Source organism: Triturus cristatus, chromosome 3_2 (assembly GCF_964204655.1).
Source record: "Triturus cristatus chromosome 3_2, aTriCri1.1, whole genome shotgun sequence".
NCBI lineage: Eukaryota > Metazoa > Chordata > Amphibia > Caudata > Salamandridae > Triturus > Triturus cristatus.
This window is the reverse complement of record NC_140584.1, coordinates 616,958,387-616,978,718: the sequence shown is the minus strand read 5'-3', so window position 1 is coordinate 616,978,718 and position 20,332 is coordinate 616,958,387. Positions and strand designations below refer to the sequence as shown.

Below are 20,332 nucleotides of genomic sequence, written 5' to 3'. Positions count from 1 at the left end.
ATGGGATGCCTATTTTTCCACCTTCCTCTGCTTGAGCTTGTCTCAGCAGCAGGAGGGCAGAAATGCTTCACAACCATTTTGTGCTGTCCAGGTCTAGAAGACTGGTACCGGGAACACTGAGAGCCTTACGGAGGGCTCTTCCAGTGCTTGGAATCGGGTGTGGGGTATGATTCAAACATGATAGGATGCGTTGCAGCCGTTTTCGAGATGGTCATTGCGTAATTACGCGATACCCCTCTATATAGTATATGGCTACTTCACTGACAACCCGGTAGAATTGACTCCGTAGGCTGCAGGAGTGTCCTGCTCATGCAGGGGCTCCCTCTCACTTAGAACCAAGCACCCTGCCTTCAGGTTTGCGAAGGCCTGCTATAGGGGTGAGTTGTAGGTTTTAAGTGCATTGACCCTTAGATATAGTAAACCTTTATCTTAAGTGGTGCAAACGTTAACTTACACAGGTTGCAATAGCAGGCCTGTATATCCAATTTGTATGGTCTCCTATGGATAGCATAATGCATGCATCAACGCATGGGAGACCTCTGGGGTACCTAGGCCCTGGGTTCTTTAGTACCATATACTAAGGACTGATAAGGGTACCCCAGTATCCAATCTGGAGTATACCCAAGTACTCAACACAACAATTTAGGGAGAAAGCAGATAGACTGGAGTCCTGATTAGCAGGATCCCAGTCAGGCTTGTCAAAATACAGCTTAGCAACAGGCAAAAAGTGTGGGTAACCATAGAAGTAGATCCTACTTTCCTACAATGGCCGGGTGGGCGTTGCCTCGCCGCCTCCTGCAGCGAGCAGGCTAGATGCCGGGCTCCATTGTCTTGGTCTCAGGCGGCCCCCATTCACCACACTAGGCCCGCCTCATCATGCGGCTGCAGGTCTCTCGCCGCTCCCCCCACGGCCGTCGGAGTAGTCTCTAGACACGGCTAGGCCACACCCTCCTCCACGGCTCCCTCTGTCTCGACTGGTCCTGCTCAGCTGGGCCTCCTTTCCTGTAATCCGTCCCCGGGTCAGCAGACTTCCTCCACTCCACTTTGGGGGGGGACTCACTGAGGCAGTAGGGCGATCGTACACCCCAAAATTCTGGGGCTCCTGAGGAGCTCCAGCAGTCTAAGGACCTCCACTGCGCTCCCCTCTTGAGACCACTGCGCCACGGATCACTACCCTAGCTAATCCCCGCTTCCAGCGCCTTCATCTTGCTCTTATTTTCCTTCATTTTTCTGGCCGATAGTTGTTGCTTTAGATACAGCACAGCCCACCAGTTTCGGGGCGGTATTCTGGGCTGGTGTTATAGTCCAGGTTTATGGATTATGTTGGATTTCACAGCGAACCGGCTGGGAACTGAAAAGCTCACGTCCTGTCAGCCATGTTGCTAGGCCACGCCCCCCCAGGAGTAAAGGGAATTTTATCCTTAACGCCTTCCTATTCCATATGAACTGTTGAAAAAAATTTTCAGCTCTTTAAAGTACGCCATGCTGATTTTAATCAGAACATCTGCAAAGGTAAATTTGACATTTTTATAATGGCTACTCAACTGATCAATGTGAGGGAAAGAAGTGACCATTTATCAAGTAGGCCTTTCATTTTTTTCAACATAGCCTCATAATTGGATTTATAAATTTCCGCATACTGGTTAGTGACGTATATCCCCAAATATCGAATCGGTCCAGGGTAAAAAGCTTGTCGCTTGAGACTATCTGGAAGAATATCAATGGAAGCATTAAGCAACAAATTTTCAGTCGTCTTATGGTTGATTTTATACCCCCCAATGAATTCAAACTGCGCAAATGCTATCAATGTTTCAATATTCTGTTTTTCGGGTCTAAAATAAATAAAGTCGTCCACGAACCGTTTTAATTTAGACATTACCGCTATTAGTGTTTAAATCTCCAAGTTATCGCAGATCCTGATGGCCAGAGGTTCAATATAAAAAGGTAAATAATACGGTGAATAAGGGACTCCCCTGCTGAGTTCCCCGGTTTATATAGATCGTACCAGCTAGGTTGGAGTTTATAAAGACCTCAGCCTGGGCCCCTTGATATATTTTGTAACATGTTAATAATCTAAGGAGGAATCCCAACCTTTCTGAGACCATAAAAGATAGCGTCCCAATTCAAACGATCAAATGCTTTCCCTGCATCGACCATCATTGTAAGCACTGGCGTTTGTTTAATATTAAAATTGAGTGCTTGGAATAGAAATCCTGTGTTGGATGACATTGACCAGACATGTTAGTGAGCTCCAGGCATTCACCTTCGAAGATCCATTCTTTCAAATACATAAAGAATTTTTTTTACTTTGGACTAATCCAAAATTCATACCAATGGCAGTTTCTCAATTTCATCTTAATCAATCCATTGAACGACCTGTTTTTTCCCCTAACCCTGATTCTGCAGCGGAAATAATTCTTAAAACTGTAGATGTTTAAATAGCACTCATATTTTTCATAGATCAAACTAAAACTTTCAGGAAAAAAAAACTGCTTCTAGCTTTTTCACCACCACATAAAAGTAACCCTATATCCAACTCCGGCATAGCCAGTTGGATAGTAAAATGCCTTCAAACTTTCTGCATTAAAGCTAAAAGACCTTTACTTATAACTCTGAGTACACTCTAATTGTACGAAGGGATTAATAATGGCTTTCTTAGGAAATATTCCCATAGCAGAAATCTGTAAAGGAGCTACTTGGTCTACACCACATATATTTACTAGACACTACTACGTAGATATGTTAGCATGCCAACAATCTAATGTAAGTCAGGCAGTGCTATGTACACTTTTTCAAACTACTGCGACTGCCACACGGTAGCCACCGCTTCTTAGAAAGAACTGCTTTACTGTCTATGAAGAGCATATGTATCTCCAGCCACACATGCCATCAAACAGATTGTTACTTACCCTGTAAGCTTCTGTTCATGGCATAGAGTCCTGTACATTCACATGCGCCCTCCCTCCTCCCCGGATGCTTGTGGCTATTGCAGTTATATATTTCACAATACTCTTAGCATGGGCATCTTTATATTGACACTTTACTCGCACTCCCTTCTCACCCACCTGCTGGAAAACAATCAAAGGAGTTGATGCCCATACACGCTATCACCAAGAAGAGGAGTCACTTTACCTTGTGACTCGAAAGATGACTTTGAAGAAAAGCAGGTTGCACAACTCCAAATCCCATAGTAGATTGAAGGAGTATACAGAGCATGTGAATCTACAGCACTACATGCCACTAACAGATGCTTACAGGGTAAGTAACATAATTCTTCCGCCTAAGAAATGGGTCCTAGCTATCATGAAATTTTCCAGGTACATCCAGTATCCTAATTTGTAATGCTTCAAGAGGTCCTTGGGGTTAACCTTGGTTTCTGGTGCTCTCTTTCTTGTTTAGCACACAACCATGCACAAGAAATCCTCTTGACAAGGCACAGAACGCACAATCATACTGAGCAGGTTCATATAAACCCTTCATGATTTGAGTGGATATAGCTCTGATGGTAGATCTTACAGGGTCAGGGTCCAGGAATTACAGCCCACAAGACTCCTTACAGGATGCCTTCCTAATAGAGTTGAATGATCAATCCTTTATACTGCTCCGATCTTATTTATTCACAAATTATATATAATATATATATATATATATATTAAGAGCATACATGGGAGTTCTTGCGATTTCAAATTGACTGAAAACGTTCTGCAGCTTTCAACTGCTGATTCTTCTTCTGAGGTCTTAGCAGTAGGGGCTATTGATTTAACCCTGCGCTAATTGCTGATCTTGGCATCTTGTTTTCAGAAAAACTAGCCTATCAGCCAGATCTCTCTCAGAACAACTTTGCTATGTTGAAGGTGGCCTGGGTGCCCTTCAGTCAGAAGTGCAGTCTAGAGTTTTGCTACTTGGTAAAAACTGCACTACATTGTTTTTTTTAACTGGGCCCGTTCGTTTACTTTTGGGCTGGCTAAGACTGGTATCCAGATATATTTTTGATAAGTCTGTTTATCTTCACTAGAAGGCTGCAGCACTTAAAAGCTGGAATGCTTTTAGCTTCAGAACATCACATGCCTTATTTTGATGGGCCACTGCCCCTTTTTCTGCTTGTTCATAACCCCTATTCAAATTGGAATGTCAGTGTGGTGTTAATTGTATAGGTCCATGTGCATTTGAGCTTTAACTGTTTTAAAGTCGTTTGCTGGAAGACTGGAAATATACTTTTAATATCTGAAATAGACAGTCAGTTATAGATTCCTTACCTTAGAATTTCCCCCAGGTGTTAGACTGGATCCGGAGAATTGTTTCTCAGCAGTACCCCTGCACGTGGGTTGGTGGCGTCGGTCGACTTCGCATCTGGCGTCGTGGTCGTCGGGATGACGTTACGGTGCTTAATAGATGCCGCCTCTGCGTGCGCTGACGTCAGTTATTTCTATCTGATAGAGACAGTTAGTTATAGATTACTTACCTTAGAATTTCCCCCATGCGTCAGACAGAATCCGGAGAATATTTTCTCAGCAGTATCGCATGCTCGCCAGTAGGTGGAGTCTTTCGACTCCATGTCGGTCGTCGTAGTCGCTAGGATGACGTTGTAGTGCCTACTTTCTTTTACCGTGCCAGTCTAGCGCAGATCCGGAGAAAGCTACCCCTTTAGTCACTTTTTGACTAAGCTTTTTTCAACGTTTTGTCGGCTTCTTTTGCGAGTCTGTGACTTCTGGTGTGTGAGGGATTTCCCATCGTCGGACCGGCTTCAAACCCTGCCAGGCATGTCACAAGGTGATGTCTGTGATGGGCCTACACCTCGTGTCGAAGCACAAGAAGAAGGCAAAGAAGCACCACCGCTCTTCCTCTTCTCCCAGTCAGTTGGCTGACATGACTAGGGATCCAGAGCGTCGTCGCGTTAAGGCTCCGTCTTCGGTGCCTCCTTCAGGGATGACTTTGTGCCTCCCCCGTTTCAGGGAGCTTGGGTGTCCCCTGCCCAACTTTGACATTTTACGAAGCCCTCCACAGTATCTTTGGGCAGCCCGACTCCGCTGGAGCACCTTTGGGCCCCGTGGAGCTGGTCGGGGGTCCTGGGCCTTCGATGCCACCGGAGGGCCTCTACAGATCCAGGCTTGGATCTGGATTGGCGCTTGTCGGCCTTACTCGACCTTCCCCGGCACCCATTCCTGCGATGAAGCCCCGGCCGTGCCCCGGGTCTTTGCCATTCTAATCCTTGAAATGGACCCACACCGACATCGTCGACATTGAATCGGACGCCGGAGGGTATTTTTATTCCCCTGTTCATCCCTGGTGTTTCCTATCGCCCAGAAGGTGGTGATGAGGATTGAGAGGGGTCACTGTACCCTTTGGCAGACCAGCTTGAAGAGCCGGACTGGAAAGAGGGCCTGGGTGACGCCAGTGGTTTGGACACTTCTCTAGACCGTGGCATGCTATTTCCCATGGGGGAGGGAGCATCCTACACTGTGGTTGCGTGAAGGGCAGCTGGAGCTCCCTTCAGTGGCAGTCAGGACTAATCTCCTGACAGAGATGCTTCAGCTTGCGGCAACCTCCTCTGAACCTCTTCTGCTCTTCAAAGAAGCCCTCACAAATGTCCTTCTGGGTGCCTGGTCCTAGCCCAGCACGGGAGCTCATGTGGAAAGGACCATTGCCCGCCGCTGCTTCCTGGCTCTGGGTGACCCAGTTTTCCTCACTCAAAACCCTTTCTCTGAGAGCTGGGTGGTCCAAACCTCTTCTTCCAGGGGCGCATTTCCTACAGGAAATCGAAAAAGCTGGATCATCTTGGGAAGCACATGTTCTCTTCCTCCAGCTTGGCACTGAGGTCTGTGAATTCCGCGTGCCTCTTGGGCCGATACTCCCATACTATCTGGGATATGGTCGCTCAAGTGCTGCCCCAGTGCCCGCAAGAGGCCCAGGATGTTCTCTCCCAAGCCTGGCAGATGGGAGGGATGCAGCTAAATTCACGATTCGATGTGGTCTGGATGCCACAAACTCTCTAGGCAGAATGATTGCCACGTCGGTAGCCCTTAGTCGCTACGCCTGGTTGAGGACGTCTGGCTTTTCGGGGGATGTCAAGTCTACTTTGCTGGACATTCCCCTCAGTGGCCGTCGCCTTTTCGGCGACAAAGGATTCTCGGGCTATGGCCAGATCCTTGGGCCTCGCTGTGTCTTCCCGTCCACCTCAGTCTGCTTTTTGCCCCTTTCGTGGCTATGGAAGGGGCACCCAGCCACGTTTGACCCAGTCCAGCCTCTGGTTTATACAAGCTGCCCAGCCTCTGCATGGCTGCGGACGTGGGAGCCAGTGAGTCGGCCACTCCACCCTTTTCCCCCTCTGCTGGCAAACCATCACGTCGGACAGGTGGGTTTTGCAATTAGTCCGAAGGGGCTTCACCCTCCACTTCGACAATATCCCACCCTCCATGCCACTGTCTTTTGATCGCATGTCGGAGATCATTTGGCACTTCTCCGCCAGGAAGTCTGTTTTCTTGTCCAAAGAAGCTATTGAGAGGGTTCCTGCACTAAAAGTAGGTTGTGGTTGCTATTCCTGCTACTTTCTGGTGCCGAAGAAGAATAAGGCCTGCGTCCTATTCTAGACCTCGGGGCCCTTAATCGATTCCTCCAAAAGGAGAAATTCAAAATGCTAACATTGGCTTAGGTCCTGTCTGCCCTTGACCCTGGAGACTGGATGGTGGCGTTGGACTTGCAGGGCACCTTTTTCCACATCCCCATCCTGCCAGGCCACAGGTGGTACCTACGGTTTACTTTAGGCCACAAGCATTTTCAGTTCCCTGTGCCACCCCCTTGGCCTTAACCGTGCCCCTCGGGTGTTCACGAACGTGATGGCAGTGGTTGCAGCTCATCTGCTCAGATCAGGGGTTACAGTCTTCCTCTATATCGACAACTGGCTGTTGGAGGAGGGCTCGCCACAGGTTGTCGCCTCCCACCTCCAGACCACGGCGAACCTTCTGCATTTGCCGGGGTTCACTATCCACGTGCCAAAGTCACATCTGACTCCCTTTCAGACGCTCACTTTCATCGGGCAGTTCTGGACACAGTGCAGTTTCAGGCCTATCCTCCCAAACAGTGAGTTGGGGATATTCAGGCTATGATACCGATTTTCTTTTCAGACTCTATCACGGATTTTGGTGAAAACGACCCTGAGGCTGCTGGGCCTCATGGCTTCCTGCATCCTGCTGGTGGATCATGCCAGATGGCATATGCGTGCTCTGCAGTGGGATCTGAAAGTTCCAGTGGGTGCAGCATCAGGGGAATCTTTCCGACTACGTCCAGATCTTGGAGGGAACTGCACAACATATGCAGTGGTGATTAACGAACCAAGCTTGGGTCAGCGGCAGATCACTTGCCCTTCCCCAACCAGACTTCACTGTGGTGACATATGTATCACTCCTGGGATGGGGCGGCCATTTGGGAGAGGCGGAGATCAGAGGCGTGTGGTCTCTGGCGGAGTCCGGGCTCCATATCAACCTGTTGGAGTTCTGGGCGTTCCTCTTGGCACTGAAAGAATTTCTTCCCTGTCTCAAAGGAAAATTGGTGGTGCAGGTGTTCATGGACACCACCCCCGTCATGTGGTACTGCAACAAACTGGGCCAGGTGGTGTTGTGGACCCTATATCAGGAGGCTCATCTCCTCTGGATATGGCTGGGACATCAGGCCATGACACTGCTGGTTCAACACCTGGTGGGTTCTCTGAATGCCAATGCGGACAAACTCAGCCGTCAGTGCCTGGAAGATCACGAATGGCGTCTTCACTTGGAGGTGGTGCAAGGTTTCTTTCAGCTGTGGGGAGAGCCTTGGTTAGATCTGTTTGCCACCACAGACGACGCGCAAGGTCAGCAATTCTGTGCGTTGGAGTTTCCGAGGTTGCGCTTGCTCAGCAATGCTTTTCATCGCGAGTGGAACTGCGGCCTCCTGTACACCTTTCCACCGGGACCACATGTGCCCAGAGTGCTTAAGATCAAACGCGACCGGGCCCAAGTTATTCTTGTGGCTCTGGACTGGGCACAAAGAGTCTGGTACCCAGAGCTCCTGAGCATGGCCATCAATCCTTTACTTACACTGCCCCTTCGGAAGGATCTTCTGTCGCAGCAGCAGGGAAGTGTTCTTCACCCGAACCTGTCCAGCCTCCACCTCCTTGCGTGGAGGTTGAGAGGCAACATTTGATAGCTTTTGACCTTCCACTCAAGTTTGTAATGTCATCTTGGCAGCCAGGTGTCCTTTCACTAAAACAGCATACGCCTGTAGATGGAACAAGTTTGTGCCATGGTGCATAAAGGCTGTGGATCCCCTTTCTGTCCCTCTTTCAGAGGTCCTCTTGTATAGACTTTTTGTCCCAGCAGACCTCTGCTCTGGGTACTCTGAAAGGCTCTCTTGCTGGTATCTCTGCCTTCCTTCGGCTACTCGATCAGCCTTCCTTGTTCAAGTCCCCTATTGTAAATATAATTTTTTAAGGGCATTACTCCTCTTTCCTCCATCTCCTTTCATAATGCCCCAATGGGACTTGAATCTTGTTCTTACTTTTCTTATTTGTCCTCCCTTCGAGCACCTTCATAACTGTCCTCTCAGGCTCCTCACTTTAAAAACTGCCTTCCTTGTTGCCATCACTTCTGCTCGCAGGGTGAGTGAGCTTCAAGCTCTTTCTTCCAAGCTCCCTTTCTTCTCTGTGCATCCAGACAAAGTGGTGCTTCGAACGAGGCCTTCGTTCACTCCAAAAGTGGTTACACCGTTTCACATTGGGCAAACTATTACCTTGCCCACCTTTTTCCCACCTCTGCACCCTTCCAAGGAGGAGGAGAGAATCCACCGTCTGGACCCTAAGCATGCACTGTCCTAACTTGACCTCCCAAACTATTTCCGGGTGGATAATCAAATCTTCCTTGGCTATGTAGGTGCCAAAAATTGTCGGGTTGTTCAAAGGCGTACCATCTCTAGATGGGTTGTCCTTTGTATCAAACTGTTACGCTTTGGCGAAAAAGGAACCTCCAGTGGGGCTGCGGGCTCACTCTAGTGGGGCTGCGGCAGCCAGTACTGCGCTGGCACGTGGAGTTCCACTTTTTAACATCTGTCTGGCAGCCACGTGGACATCCTTGCACATTTTCACTAGACAATCCTGCCTGGACAGCCCAGCGCGGAGGGACGGCTATTTTGCCCGTTCGGTCCTCCAGGACTTCCTGGTGTGAACTTGGTTCACAGACCCTCCTCCAGGTTGGTATTGCTTGGGTATCTATTCTACGGTAAGAAATCTATAACTAATGGTCTCTTTCAGAGGACATGATGCATATGTAAGAGACATAGGTTAGGTATAGATTCCTTACCGCCCCACCCATCTTCCCCGCACTCTCTGACTTCTAGGTTTAGGGAATCCCTTACAGTGCCCTAGTTGTGGTGCATCAATGTCTTGATGGCTCTGCTCTTCTGGCGTGTAAAGTAGGGTCAGAACTGACCTCAGCGCGCAGGGGTGGCGTTTAAGAAGGCACCTCAATGTCATCCCAGCGACCACGGCAATGGACGCCGAGTCGACTGAAGCCACCAACCAACACGCAGGGATACTGCTGAAAAAAAATTCTCCGGTGCCAGACTGACGCCTGGGGGAAATTCTAAGGTAAGGAAACCATAACTAACCTTTGTCTCTAACAGATACATTGTTACAGAAGGTAAGTAACTTGTTGCTCAGAACCATACACTGATTTCACATTGATGTCCTTGGGATTTCTTTATTTCTTCCTAAGGTGGTGGTAGAATTTCACATCAACTAAAAGTTTTATTGTCCAACATTCCTTTTTTTATCCGATCCATGTTGAAAATATTCTCTGGGATTTAAGTGAGTTCCGTTTCTATTTGAGGTTACTAAAGACATCCTTTAGTGGCAAGTTTGAATCAGGATTTGACCTTCAGTTTGTTCAGGCTTCATTAAATAACTTTTTCAACTTGATCGAGTGTCTGGCTTATACTACACGTCCTTGATCCCCTCACCCGTTCTCCATAAGATAACTAAGCATACTCTTAAATATGCATATATAAACTTCTACTTGTGATAGGAAAGGAGTGTAAAGCACTCAAGTTCTGAAACTCAGCAAGCCTGTGATGGATAAGGAGTCAGGTTCTGGGCAGTAGCATGTATCTTGCTGTTATATTTCTTTGAGGAGCAAACCAATACTGTGCTATGCTGTGCTTAAGTACTCCATTTCCCCCTCTTGCTATGGTATGGATATTCTCTACATAATGAAGATAGCATATATGATTATCACTACACCAAGTAGCTTTTCCTTTTTGGCACATCAAAGGTTTTGAATTTTGCCTTTATTTATTTCTTGGTTTATTACTTGACAATGAATTGCTTCTCAGTTAATTTTGTTTTTTTCTTCAGAGTTCTTATGTTGAATGGGGAAGAGGTAGAAGAAACTGAGTTGAGTGGTTTTGTGGATGACCAACAAACTTTTTTTTGTGGCAATGTGGCCCATCAGCAGCTAATACAGGTAAGAAATTGAGTTATGGTAGGCAACTTTCCATGTTGCTCATTATTTGAAGTGTGCCAGATTCGGAGTACAGTTTTGCAGGGCCCCTTGAACAGTTTGGTAGGGCCTCCTTGAATGGATTGCCAATACCACACATACAATGCAAGATGGTAGGGTTTCCACTAATTTTGGCAGACTTGCTGCTTCCTAATATTGATTGGCAGCAGCCTACTCAGTTGAGCAGTTTGGCAGACTTGCTGCTTCCTATTAATTTAACTACCCTTGTTTTTTCCTGCAGATTACATCTGCCTCTGTACGACTTGTCAGCCAGGAGCCCAAAGCTCTGATGAGTGAGTGGAAAGAACCCAAAGGGAAGAAGATCAGTGTAGCCTCGTGTAACAGCCGACAGGTGGTTGTGGCGGTAGGCCGAGCCCTCTACTATTTGGAGATCCACCCGCAACAACTGAAGCAGATCAGGTGTGTGACAAATTGGAAAAAGTGAGATTCAGAATTGTTAGATCATGCTTGTTTGTTACACTTTGCCTTCTCAACTCAAGCAATTACCTATAACTCATCTGTTTTTTTCTTTGTTCTAAGTTACACAGAGATGGAGCATGAAGTGGCCTGCCTGGACATCACTCCATTGGGGGACAGTAATGGAATGTCCCCCCTCTGTGCCATCGGCCTCTGGACCGACATCTCTGCTCGTATCCTGAAGCTTCCATCCTTCGAGCTGCTTCACAAAGAAATGCTTGGAGGAGGTATGCAAGATATACCACCTGCAGGAGTTAACTGGAGAGTGACACGTCTTCTATTTCCTGCCATATCTCCCTAACCTTGCTCTCCTGTTTTCCAGCTCACATTTTCTCCTGTTCTAGTCTTTCCTTTCCTTTTTTCTTTTAAGTAATTGCTGCTTACACCTCTTTCCTACATTCTCAGGCTGTGAGTTACCTTTCCTAATGGTATTATGGGAAGCTGTTCAGTAAAGCATTGCCGATGTGATAGCATGCATACGGGGTACATCTTACTCTGCACTCTACTGAGCAGTGCAGTTATTCTTTTTCCTGTGGAATATCAGTATCTTCTTTTTGAGAATCTGCTGTTTGTTTCTTACTTGTACTTTGTTGGCAACCGTAAGCATGAGGTCTTTTTGGAGCAAACTTACGTATGTGCTCTACAATACGCAATCCTCCTAATTTGGAGATGTCAGGAAGAGGAGTCGAGAAAAATATTAAGGCTCAGAAACCAGGCATGATACTGACCACCATAAATCACTGAGACACTCCTTTCAGACTCTGCCCTCTCCTTTTGTGCTGTTCATCCTCACGGGCTCCCTGCTAGTGGCTCTGGTAACTGTGGGGGATAGTGAAAAGTGCCTGGATGCACAGCAAATATTTTCCTTGGTTCCTGTCACCCTCTTTCTGTTTTTTGTTTTTTAGTTCTAGGAGTGTGGGAACCAAAACCTTGTTTTCTAAAGTGATTTCATTGTCCCAGTTGGTCAAGTTGCATTCTCTGTCATTAGCTGCTTTTGCAACTTGGGGATTGAACTGGTTACTCATCTTGAGTGTAGTGCTTCCGGCTTGTTTCCAGAGAGGCCAAGCATGCATGGGTTCCTCTTACTCAATGAAGGAGTTTGGCGAGAGGGAGAAGGCCACTGGGTATGTGACTAAGAAGCATTTTTTTAAAGTAGAAAAGGCCTGCGTTTTCCCGCTGCCTAGATGTGATCTAATCCCCCTCTCGAGCCATTGAAGCACAAGTGGCAGAAATAAAAAACAAAAACTGGTCCAAACAGATCCTACCTTCTGTTTGATTACTAGACAAAATCTTATTCGGTAGGGGTCATGCGAAAACCCACGGCAAAACCAGACTCTGGAAAATATGCCACTGCCCTTCTTGCTCCCACTTTTTGATTTTGAAAGGTTACATTCTTGCACTGGGGACTCTGGTGAATTCCCAGCTTCGGGGTGCTGCAGGGTCCCTATCACCTGTACAGGTGGTACATTTCCTTAGAGCTATGCTTCAGACTTTCTCGAATTAGGAATAATTGACTCAGCTTGCTTCTCATACCTCAGATCCACATTCAGTACTCAATACCATACTGATATCCTTCCTCTGTTCAGATTAGCTCCTGGTTTTCCTTTGCACCAAGATGGAGGTTAAGGAGATTGTGACAATACCTCCCCAGATCAATTGGCCCCTGCAAGAGGCCCAGCTGGAAGAGTGGTAATTTAGGTATCCATACATAGGGCATTGACCTAGAGTCTGATAACCGTTACCAAGAAGATCTGCGCACCCTAGAGTTCTGCTATTTGGCATTAGTCCTGGTCTTTAAGGCTCTGTGTATTCAGTCACAATCTGCTTTTAGGTAAAGTGAGGGCAAATATGCACTGGTTGCAGGCACTGCATTTCAGTCAGTGCATTTTGTAGTCTCAGGAAGTCTGGAAGAAGACCCAATCTTAAACGGATAGCTTGAATTCTTTTTACAACAAATATTGGGCCGAAATATCAGACCGAAAGTCCTTCCCGTTTTTGTTGCTCTGAACTATCCCAGTTCTTTCTGTTGTGGTGTGGCAGCTTTTCGGATGCGCCAACTCTATCCTTCCCTATTAAGGAGAAAAAGTTACTGTAGCCTTGCGATAAAAAGTTATACCAATTTGGCAATCTGCCACTCAGACATGCTAACACAACTGTGTGAGCTAAGGGACAAAATCTTTGGAACCAGTTGATTCATTCAAACGCCTTGCTCACAGGCAATACTTAAGAGATGTGAACCTAGCAGTCCAAAATATGAATGGTCTGTCCCAAGTCACATAGTGATAATAAGGCAGCCCTTCTCAGACCAGTCTTCTTTTTAGCCGTAGAAGGCTTTCAGTTTTTTCAAGACTAGCACCTCCTTGGGAGGGGCGAGCCAAACTAGATTGCTGCCTCCCGCTGATGGAGTTAGCCAGTTATCGACGATTTATTAGCATAATTAGGCTAGCCTTACCGCTTTTGAGGAGATGAAGAGGCTTCTTTTATTCAGCACTTTCTGGCTGTGTGTTTCTTGTGCCGTTCCCTGTCGGCTGGGTGAAGCAACTTGAGGTGGACTACTCTCCGGTGTCTTCTGTGCTGGAGCTGCCAACTTTTCCTGTCATGAGGGTGGATTGACCATCAGGTAAGGATGCAGCTGTGGCCTGGGCCACTTCCACAGTTAGTTTTAGCTGCTGCACAGCCCATGTGTAGGTAGAATTTTATTCTTGATTACTTGTTTTTCAAGTGATACTGTGACTGGCTTTTTTTTCTTTCTTTTATTTGAGATATGGATGGCAAGAATACTCAAGCTGTCTACTAAACGCAAACAAAATATTTCTCCTCCACCAGTTAAGTCTATATTAGTGGATATTAATGAGCCTTCATTATCCACATTACTGGAAGTATTACAAGCTATGCACTCCTATTCAGATAACAATTGCGTCTGAAATTAGATGTTTACGAAAGGATAAGGATATGGCTGGCCTGTCCATGAAAATTTCTGACAATGCTATTAAACTTCAGGATATTAAATCCAAAATTGACAATCTTATGCCTAATGCAGCTAAAATAGTACCAATGAATACGTTATTACTGGACTTAGAAAACTGCAATCAGCAATATAATCTGCACGTTTCTAATTTGGTTTGTGTGGTTATCACGTGTCAGTAAGTATTTTGAAGCAAGGAGATCCACCTGCAAAGATAGCAGGATGTTCTGGCAGCCAGCTAGATTTGGAAAAAGTAGGTTGTACCAAGGCATGTAGCGGCTTGATACGCTGGGCATAATCAAGAATGTACGTATGGCCGAAATTAAAAAAAAAAAAACAGCAAAGATTGTAGTTTTTTCAGAGTTGTTGGAGCACGCAAACACGCACACTTCTCCAGGAAGTGAAGTGCTAAACCTTGTCCTTCGTTGTTGAGTTCATAGCCCAAAAACAACACGGTATACTCTGCAATGTGTGATTTTGCAAAGTTGAATTTGTAACCGAAGTCCGCAAACATAACAATGATGCGGCCAACGCGACACAGATGCAGCCATAATTCATAGTCTGTGAGATAGATATCACAAACATACGAGTACGCATCAGGGTCAATGCTCTCTAACAGAGACAACACGTGCGGCAAAGACTCCTGAACTGTTTTTGTAGCCCATGGCTAATCATTTAAACTGTTTCTATTTGCCGCTGGAAGTAAAGGCTGTCCATTGACTACTAATAGAGGACCGGTTATAGGTATAAAAGCCATTGGAGATGTCGAGTGTGGTCTTAAACCTTTTTCTTACTCGACTATCAACAAGGGCAGACCTGTGGGTATTCTGTACCGCACAGGTCCAACAATGAGAGCTCAAATGCCGGTAATCCAAAACTAGGCGGTACGACCCATCAGGTTTGGTTACAGTGAAAAGAGGATTATTCATGGGTGACACACATGTTTCAATTACACCTTGATATTCCAATTGTTCAAGGATTTCTGCGACGTGAGATCTAGCTTCGCGGCGCATTGGATATTTGGGTTGTGGCTGTGGCATAGACCATAATGGAATCTCATTGCTTGGTGATAATTTATCCCACCCAACCGGAGTACGGTACAACGCCGGAGCAAGCCCCTGTGCCCACTCTTCTGCACAGTTCTGAGCCTGCTCCTTCGGCACGGGTTGCGCGAAAGATGGGAGGATTACCTCCTCCCGTCTGGGAGCTGCCAAAACGAAAGCTGGGGGCAGTCCGCCTCCGCTAACAGAATGTCATATGTAGAGGTCAGATTTTACCAAAAAATCCCTTTTATGGTACGTTGTATGTCACCTTCAATTAAAAGGATTATGTCATATAGTCGGTCAGGGGGAGCCACTCTAGTGTCAGCAGTTTCTACATTAATAAATGTATCAGTTGCTGTCGCCTGCAGATATGAACGCAGTGCTTGCCGCACACTATTGTTACTTCCGCCGCGATGTCTAGCAGTGTTAGTGCCCATGTCAGGTTCCGAAGCTGCGTTCTCACTATCTGTGGCATACCTCTCTGTTAGTGCGGCAACTTTATTTTTCTGAAACGGGGGTCGTTGACGTGCAAACTCTTCCTGCTTGCCCTTACCGTCAGCCGGGCGGGGCTGCTCATGTCTTTGTTGGGCACACCGACCTTTGCCACGTTCTCCTCCACCGGACTGAGACCGATATTTCCTGAGGAGAACGAGGAGAACGTTGTTCAGGAACCTGAAATCTGTCAGGAGACCTAATTCTAGTGCAATCGCGCAATTGATATGTGCGTTCAGTAGTCACTTGTACTGGTGATGCGGGCCGATAATTCGGTTTCTGCTTTCCCCGTTTCTTAGTTTTCCAATTTTGTTTAGGAAAAGCTGGACGGTCGTCTTTAGGAGGCGTAACCGTCTGAGTTTGCGGTTGCGCTATTGTTTTAGCAAAAGGCTTCAGCCCTAAACTATTGCGGCCAATGGTCTTATAAGCCCCGCAATAATTTTCGGTAACTGTCGAGGTTTATCGACGTCGGCGACGAGGCATAGTTAATTCGACACTTGAAAGTTAACCGCATCTCCCTTGACATTAGCAAGGATGAGATCGGCAACTACGTCAAACACACCGACAAACCTCATTCCTAACTCGACCACCGCCTCCGGACCGTGTGGATCTTGAACACGCTTGATTACAGAGGGCAGAACAGTCATAGACGGAGTGCCGAAGCATTTTGAGTAGACTGCTGCAAACACTTTACCCCAGTTCTCGCAATCAGTAACTTCTGGGACCAAGTCTTTCTGCAAACTAATGGTAAGGATCCTGTGTTTTCCCACAGGAGTAGAATTTGGAAATACTGCTTCCAGCAGGTCAAATTTCTCAGCTTGCCAATAAGGCATATCTTCCTTATTCTGGGGGCGCTTGCCCATTACCGAATTAACCATGACGGGACTAATAGTAATCCTGGCCAGTCCAGCTGGTTGCGCTGCAACTTCAGGTGCCCCCACCTGGACATTGCGAGAAAAGTATTGCACTAAAACCCTATGAACCGTAATCAAAGCGGTATGGAGTTGACGTAAGTCATCCAGCGGGGCTTGCAAATAACATGGATGTGGTGTAAATCTGGCCAACCTGTGTGGGGTAGGGCGCCATTGAACCAAATACGATGCTGCCAAGCAGAAATGGGAATTTCCTGTGTCCTATATGGCGTATAATTAGCTGGGACTGCCATAGGAGTGTATGTGTGAAATGTCTTATCATCCGCATTCACCTCCGGCATAGTAACCCAAGAGTAGAACAACTCTTAGGGAAACGATGCATCGGCACTCACTACAAAGATAATAGCCATCCCATTGTCAGGTACCCCGAACTGCGTCAAATGACGCCGGAGAGGTGCGCGACTATGCGCTGCAATAGCGACTTCAGCCATAAGGATATAGAGAAGAAAACAATCTATATTAAATTGTAGCACAAAAAGGGTATCATTTAAAATGAGACCTGTGAGAAGCTGGCCTGGCATATGCTGGTCACTAGTTATAGTGGCCACCTTGCACCAGTCCAATTCGACTCTTATGGTAGATAGGTGTAAGACAACCTTTTAAAGAAAGCTATCCTAGTGGTAGCTGTGGAGAGCAGCCTTCAGGCTAAGTCTCAGAGGAATGTAAAGCAGCTTGTTTTACCTTCTAATCTCTTGAATTACCAAATGAAAGGACACCACACAGGTATATATATCAAATATATATGTATTTATTACTAGACACACTCTTCTAATCTCTTTGAGATTAGAAGCCAGATACACATTCAAATGTCAACGTTTCACAATAAATTAAGCAAAAATATGGCTGGAGCCCTAGGGGCGTACCAGACCATATACTAAAAAAAAAAATGGTATAAGAATGTCGACTTGCAAAATGACAAGGCCTAGGGCCTGGGGAATCGCTGGGGCTTCACTTCTGCAGTTTTAGCAGGTAAGTAGCAGGCCCACAGGAGACGCGTGCAGTGTGTGAACACAGCCGCAGGTTCCCTATTGATTACAATGGAGCAAGTTGCGGTTTGATTTTTAAAGTTTTAGGGTACTTCGAGGAAGTCTACAAGCAAGCCACTTACAAGGTAAGTACTTCGAGGGCCAACACACACTAGGGCACCGGAGTGCACGAGTTACCTCACCCAGGGAAGCCGGGTGCATAGGTGTCTTTTGGTGTCGGGTCACGTCGCTGTTTTCTATGGAGACCAAAGAAGACTAGCTGCTTGTGTCGACTGAAGAAGTGTCCGGTGCAATCCAAGGGTGGATTCAAGATGCAGAAGACCTGAAAATTGAAGGGACAGTGTTCAAAGTCACTTGCCAGTGACCGGTGGCCAGGAAGATGGATGACCACAGCTGTCTGGTGATTTCAGGTCGTCGATGGTCTTCGCTCACGAGGTCCAGGAAGGATCGACAGTGAGCAGCAGCTGGATTCGGAGTGTCCCACGACGTTTGCAGCTGACTGCGGTGTCGGCAACCGGATTGGTGCCAACAAGCCTTGGCAACTGCAAGTCTCGTGTAGACTGAAGAAAGTCGATGGTGCAGACCAGCAAGGTCTGAGGGACTCACCCAGCGAGGGTGAGTGAGGGCAGGCCTGGAGCAACCAGGGGAGCCCTTTGAGTCGATAAAGTCTTCGGGGGACCCACTAGCCAACGTGTAAGTGATCGCGAAGACGCCTCTTCAGGAAATGAAAATCCAATTGGCCGCACTCTGCTAGTCCTACCAGCGTGTTACCCCAAAGAATTATGGTCCATGAAGTAGCGTCGGCGGGTACGCCTATGCCAAAAGTTTAAAATGAAAATGAGTGTCGCGTTAGCCATCCCTGGACACGTATTTCGAGGTAGTTGCCTCTCGTCAGCAGGGAGTAGGTATGTGTGTAGGGTTGCTGCGTAGGCTGCCAAAAAATATAATCGGGTATAGTACCACTCAAGGCGCGCAGGTGCGTAGCCATGGGCTCGTCAGCCCCACCGGCTCAAGGGAGCCTGAATATAAACAAAAATCTGATTGGCCGCACTCTGCTAGTCCTACCAGCGTGTTACCCCAAAGAATTATGGTCCATGGAGTAGCGTCGGCGGGTACGCCTATGCCAAAAGTTTAAAATGAAAATGAGTGTCACGTTAGCCATCTCTGGACACGTGTTTCGAGGTAGTTGCCTCTCGTCAGCAGGGAGTAGGTATGTGTGTAGGGTTGCTGCGTAGGCTGCCCAAAAATATTCTTTGAGTCGATAAAGTCTTCGGGGGACCCACTAGCCAACGGGCAAGTGATCGCGAAGACGCCTCTTCAGGAAATGCTTCACAGGAGCCCACGGTCACTCGGGACGGGGTAGGCCTCTGATTTTCGCTGCAAAACCTGCTGGAGGCTTGGGCCACAAATGGTCCAAAGCACAAGTTCGTAGAACGTCGTGAAGGGATTGCACTAGACAATAGTGCACGGTCCCCGGGTATTGCTGTTCCTTGTCACTCGTGGGGTCCACTCGCCACAGCTTTGCTGGGGACTCACAATGGCCGTCGAGGTCGAGGAAATCCACTTCCGGGGCAGCAGGGACTTCGAACTCCGGCGGGAGCGGGAAAGTTTGCAACTGTTGATTAAGGTGTTTGGTGCCTGCCAAGCAGTGGAGTCACTCCTTGACTCCACGGGAGATTTTTCTGTCTTCCAAAGGTAGTGGAACGTCGAAGGGCCAGAATTCTTCTTTGTAGAGCGTCGTCCAGGTTTATCTGCTTTCCTTGCTATCTTATACCGTAGATAGGGGTGGGACTAGCTCTATGACCACTCCTCTAGGAGGGTCAGGGTAGGGGGTGAATACACCCACTTCCCTTTGTCCAGTTTTGCGCCAGAGCAGGGGCAGGTAGCCCCTGAACCGATTTGAGCTGGCATATGCACAGAGGAGCCTACTGCTCCCCCAGTGCAGGACTTCAAAGTACTCTAGGAGTGCACCCACCCAGCTCCAATACACTAAATCCTGTCTGGAAGGTGGTGACACCTCTCTGTGACAGGGTGCCTTTTGTTGGGCCTCCTCCACTGCGAGTTTCAGTCAGCAGCAGGAGGGCAGCCCAGTGTCTGTGCTGGTGGTATCCATTTTGTGATGCCAGGGCTCTTTCAGATTTCTACCGTGTTACCACAGTAGGTACATGTCGTCCCCTCTAGAAGGGTGGGATCATACTCCCACACCAGTTACTGGTGTGGGGGTATGATTCCAAGTTGTTTGACACCGAACACGACATGTTTTGATGCAGTCATTCCAAAGTTAGCATTTACCGGGAGGTTATAATGCACTTAAGAGTATATGGTTTAACCGCATCACAAACTGCCACAAGGAATAGACCCTGCCAGCTGCAGAGGGGCCCTGCTCAGGCAGAGGCACCCCCTCACATTGTAAACCAAGCACCCTGCCCTCAGGATTGATAGGGCCTGCCTTAGGGGTGACTGATAGGTTTATATGTGTGTGTGTATGGTGAGATATAGGAACCTATACCTCAGTGAGGAGTGCTAACACTCCCTCACCCAGGCTGCAGTAGCAGGGCTGTGGTGTCAGATTTAGTCTGCTTCCCAGGGGTGGCATAATACATGCTTCAGCCCCTGGTAGGCCTGTGAAGTACCTATTCCCTTGGTACCGAAGGTACCATATACTAGGGGCTCATAAGGTACCACAGTATCCAATCACTAGTGCATCTAACATGCACACCAGTCATTTAAGGGAGTAAGCAGATAGGCTGGGGTCCTGGATAGCAGGATCCCAGCCAGACTAGTCAAAAACCAACACAACACCAGGAAAAAAGTTTGGGCAACCATATACTCAGATTCCACCTTCCTACAAAACCTTTTTAATTGTCAAGCTGGAGTGAACCTATATATTAACTATTTAGGTAGGTTTAAACAG

The 20,332-nt window shown here is 47.3% G+C and overlaps 1 protein-coding gene across 1 annotated transcript in view; it reads left to right on the top strand.

The window, feature by feature from the left end:
• Window positions 1–20,332, top strand: part of DDB1 (damage specific DNA binding protein 1) — a 990,203-nt gene that overhangs the window by 459,382 nt on the left and 510,489 nt on the right. The window contains exons 12-14 of the mRNA XM_085648506.1: window positions 10,379–10,487; window positions 10,765–10,943; window positions 11,064–11,227. Of these exons, the coding sequence (XP_085504632.1) occupies window positions 10,379–10,487; window positions 10,765–10,943; window positions 11,064–11,227 (452 nt within the window). The remainder of the gene's footprint in view (window positions 1–10,378; window positions 10,488–10,764; window positions 10,944–11,063; window positions 11,228–20,332) is intronic.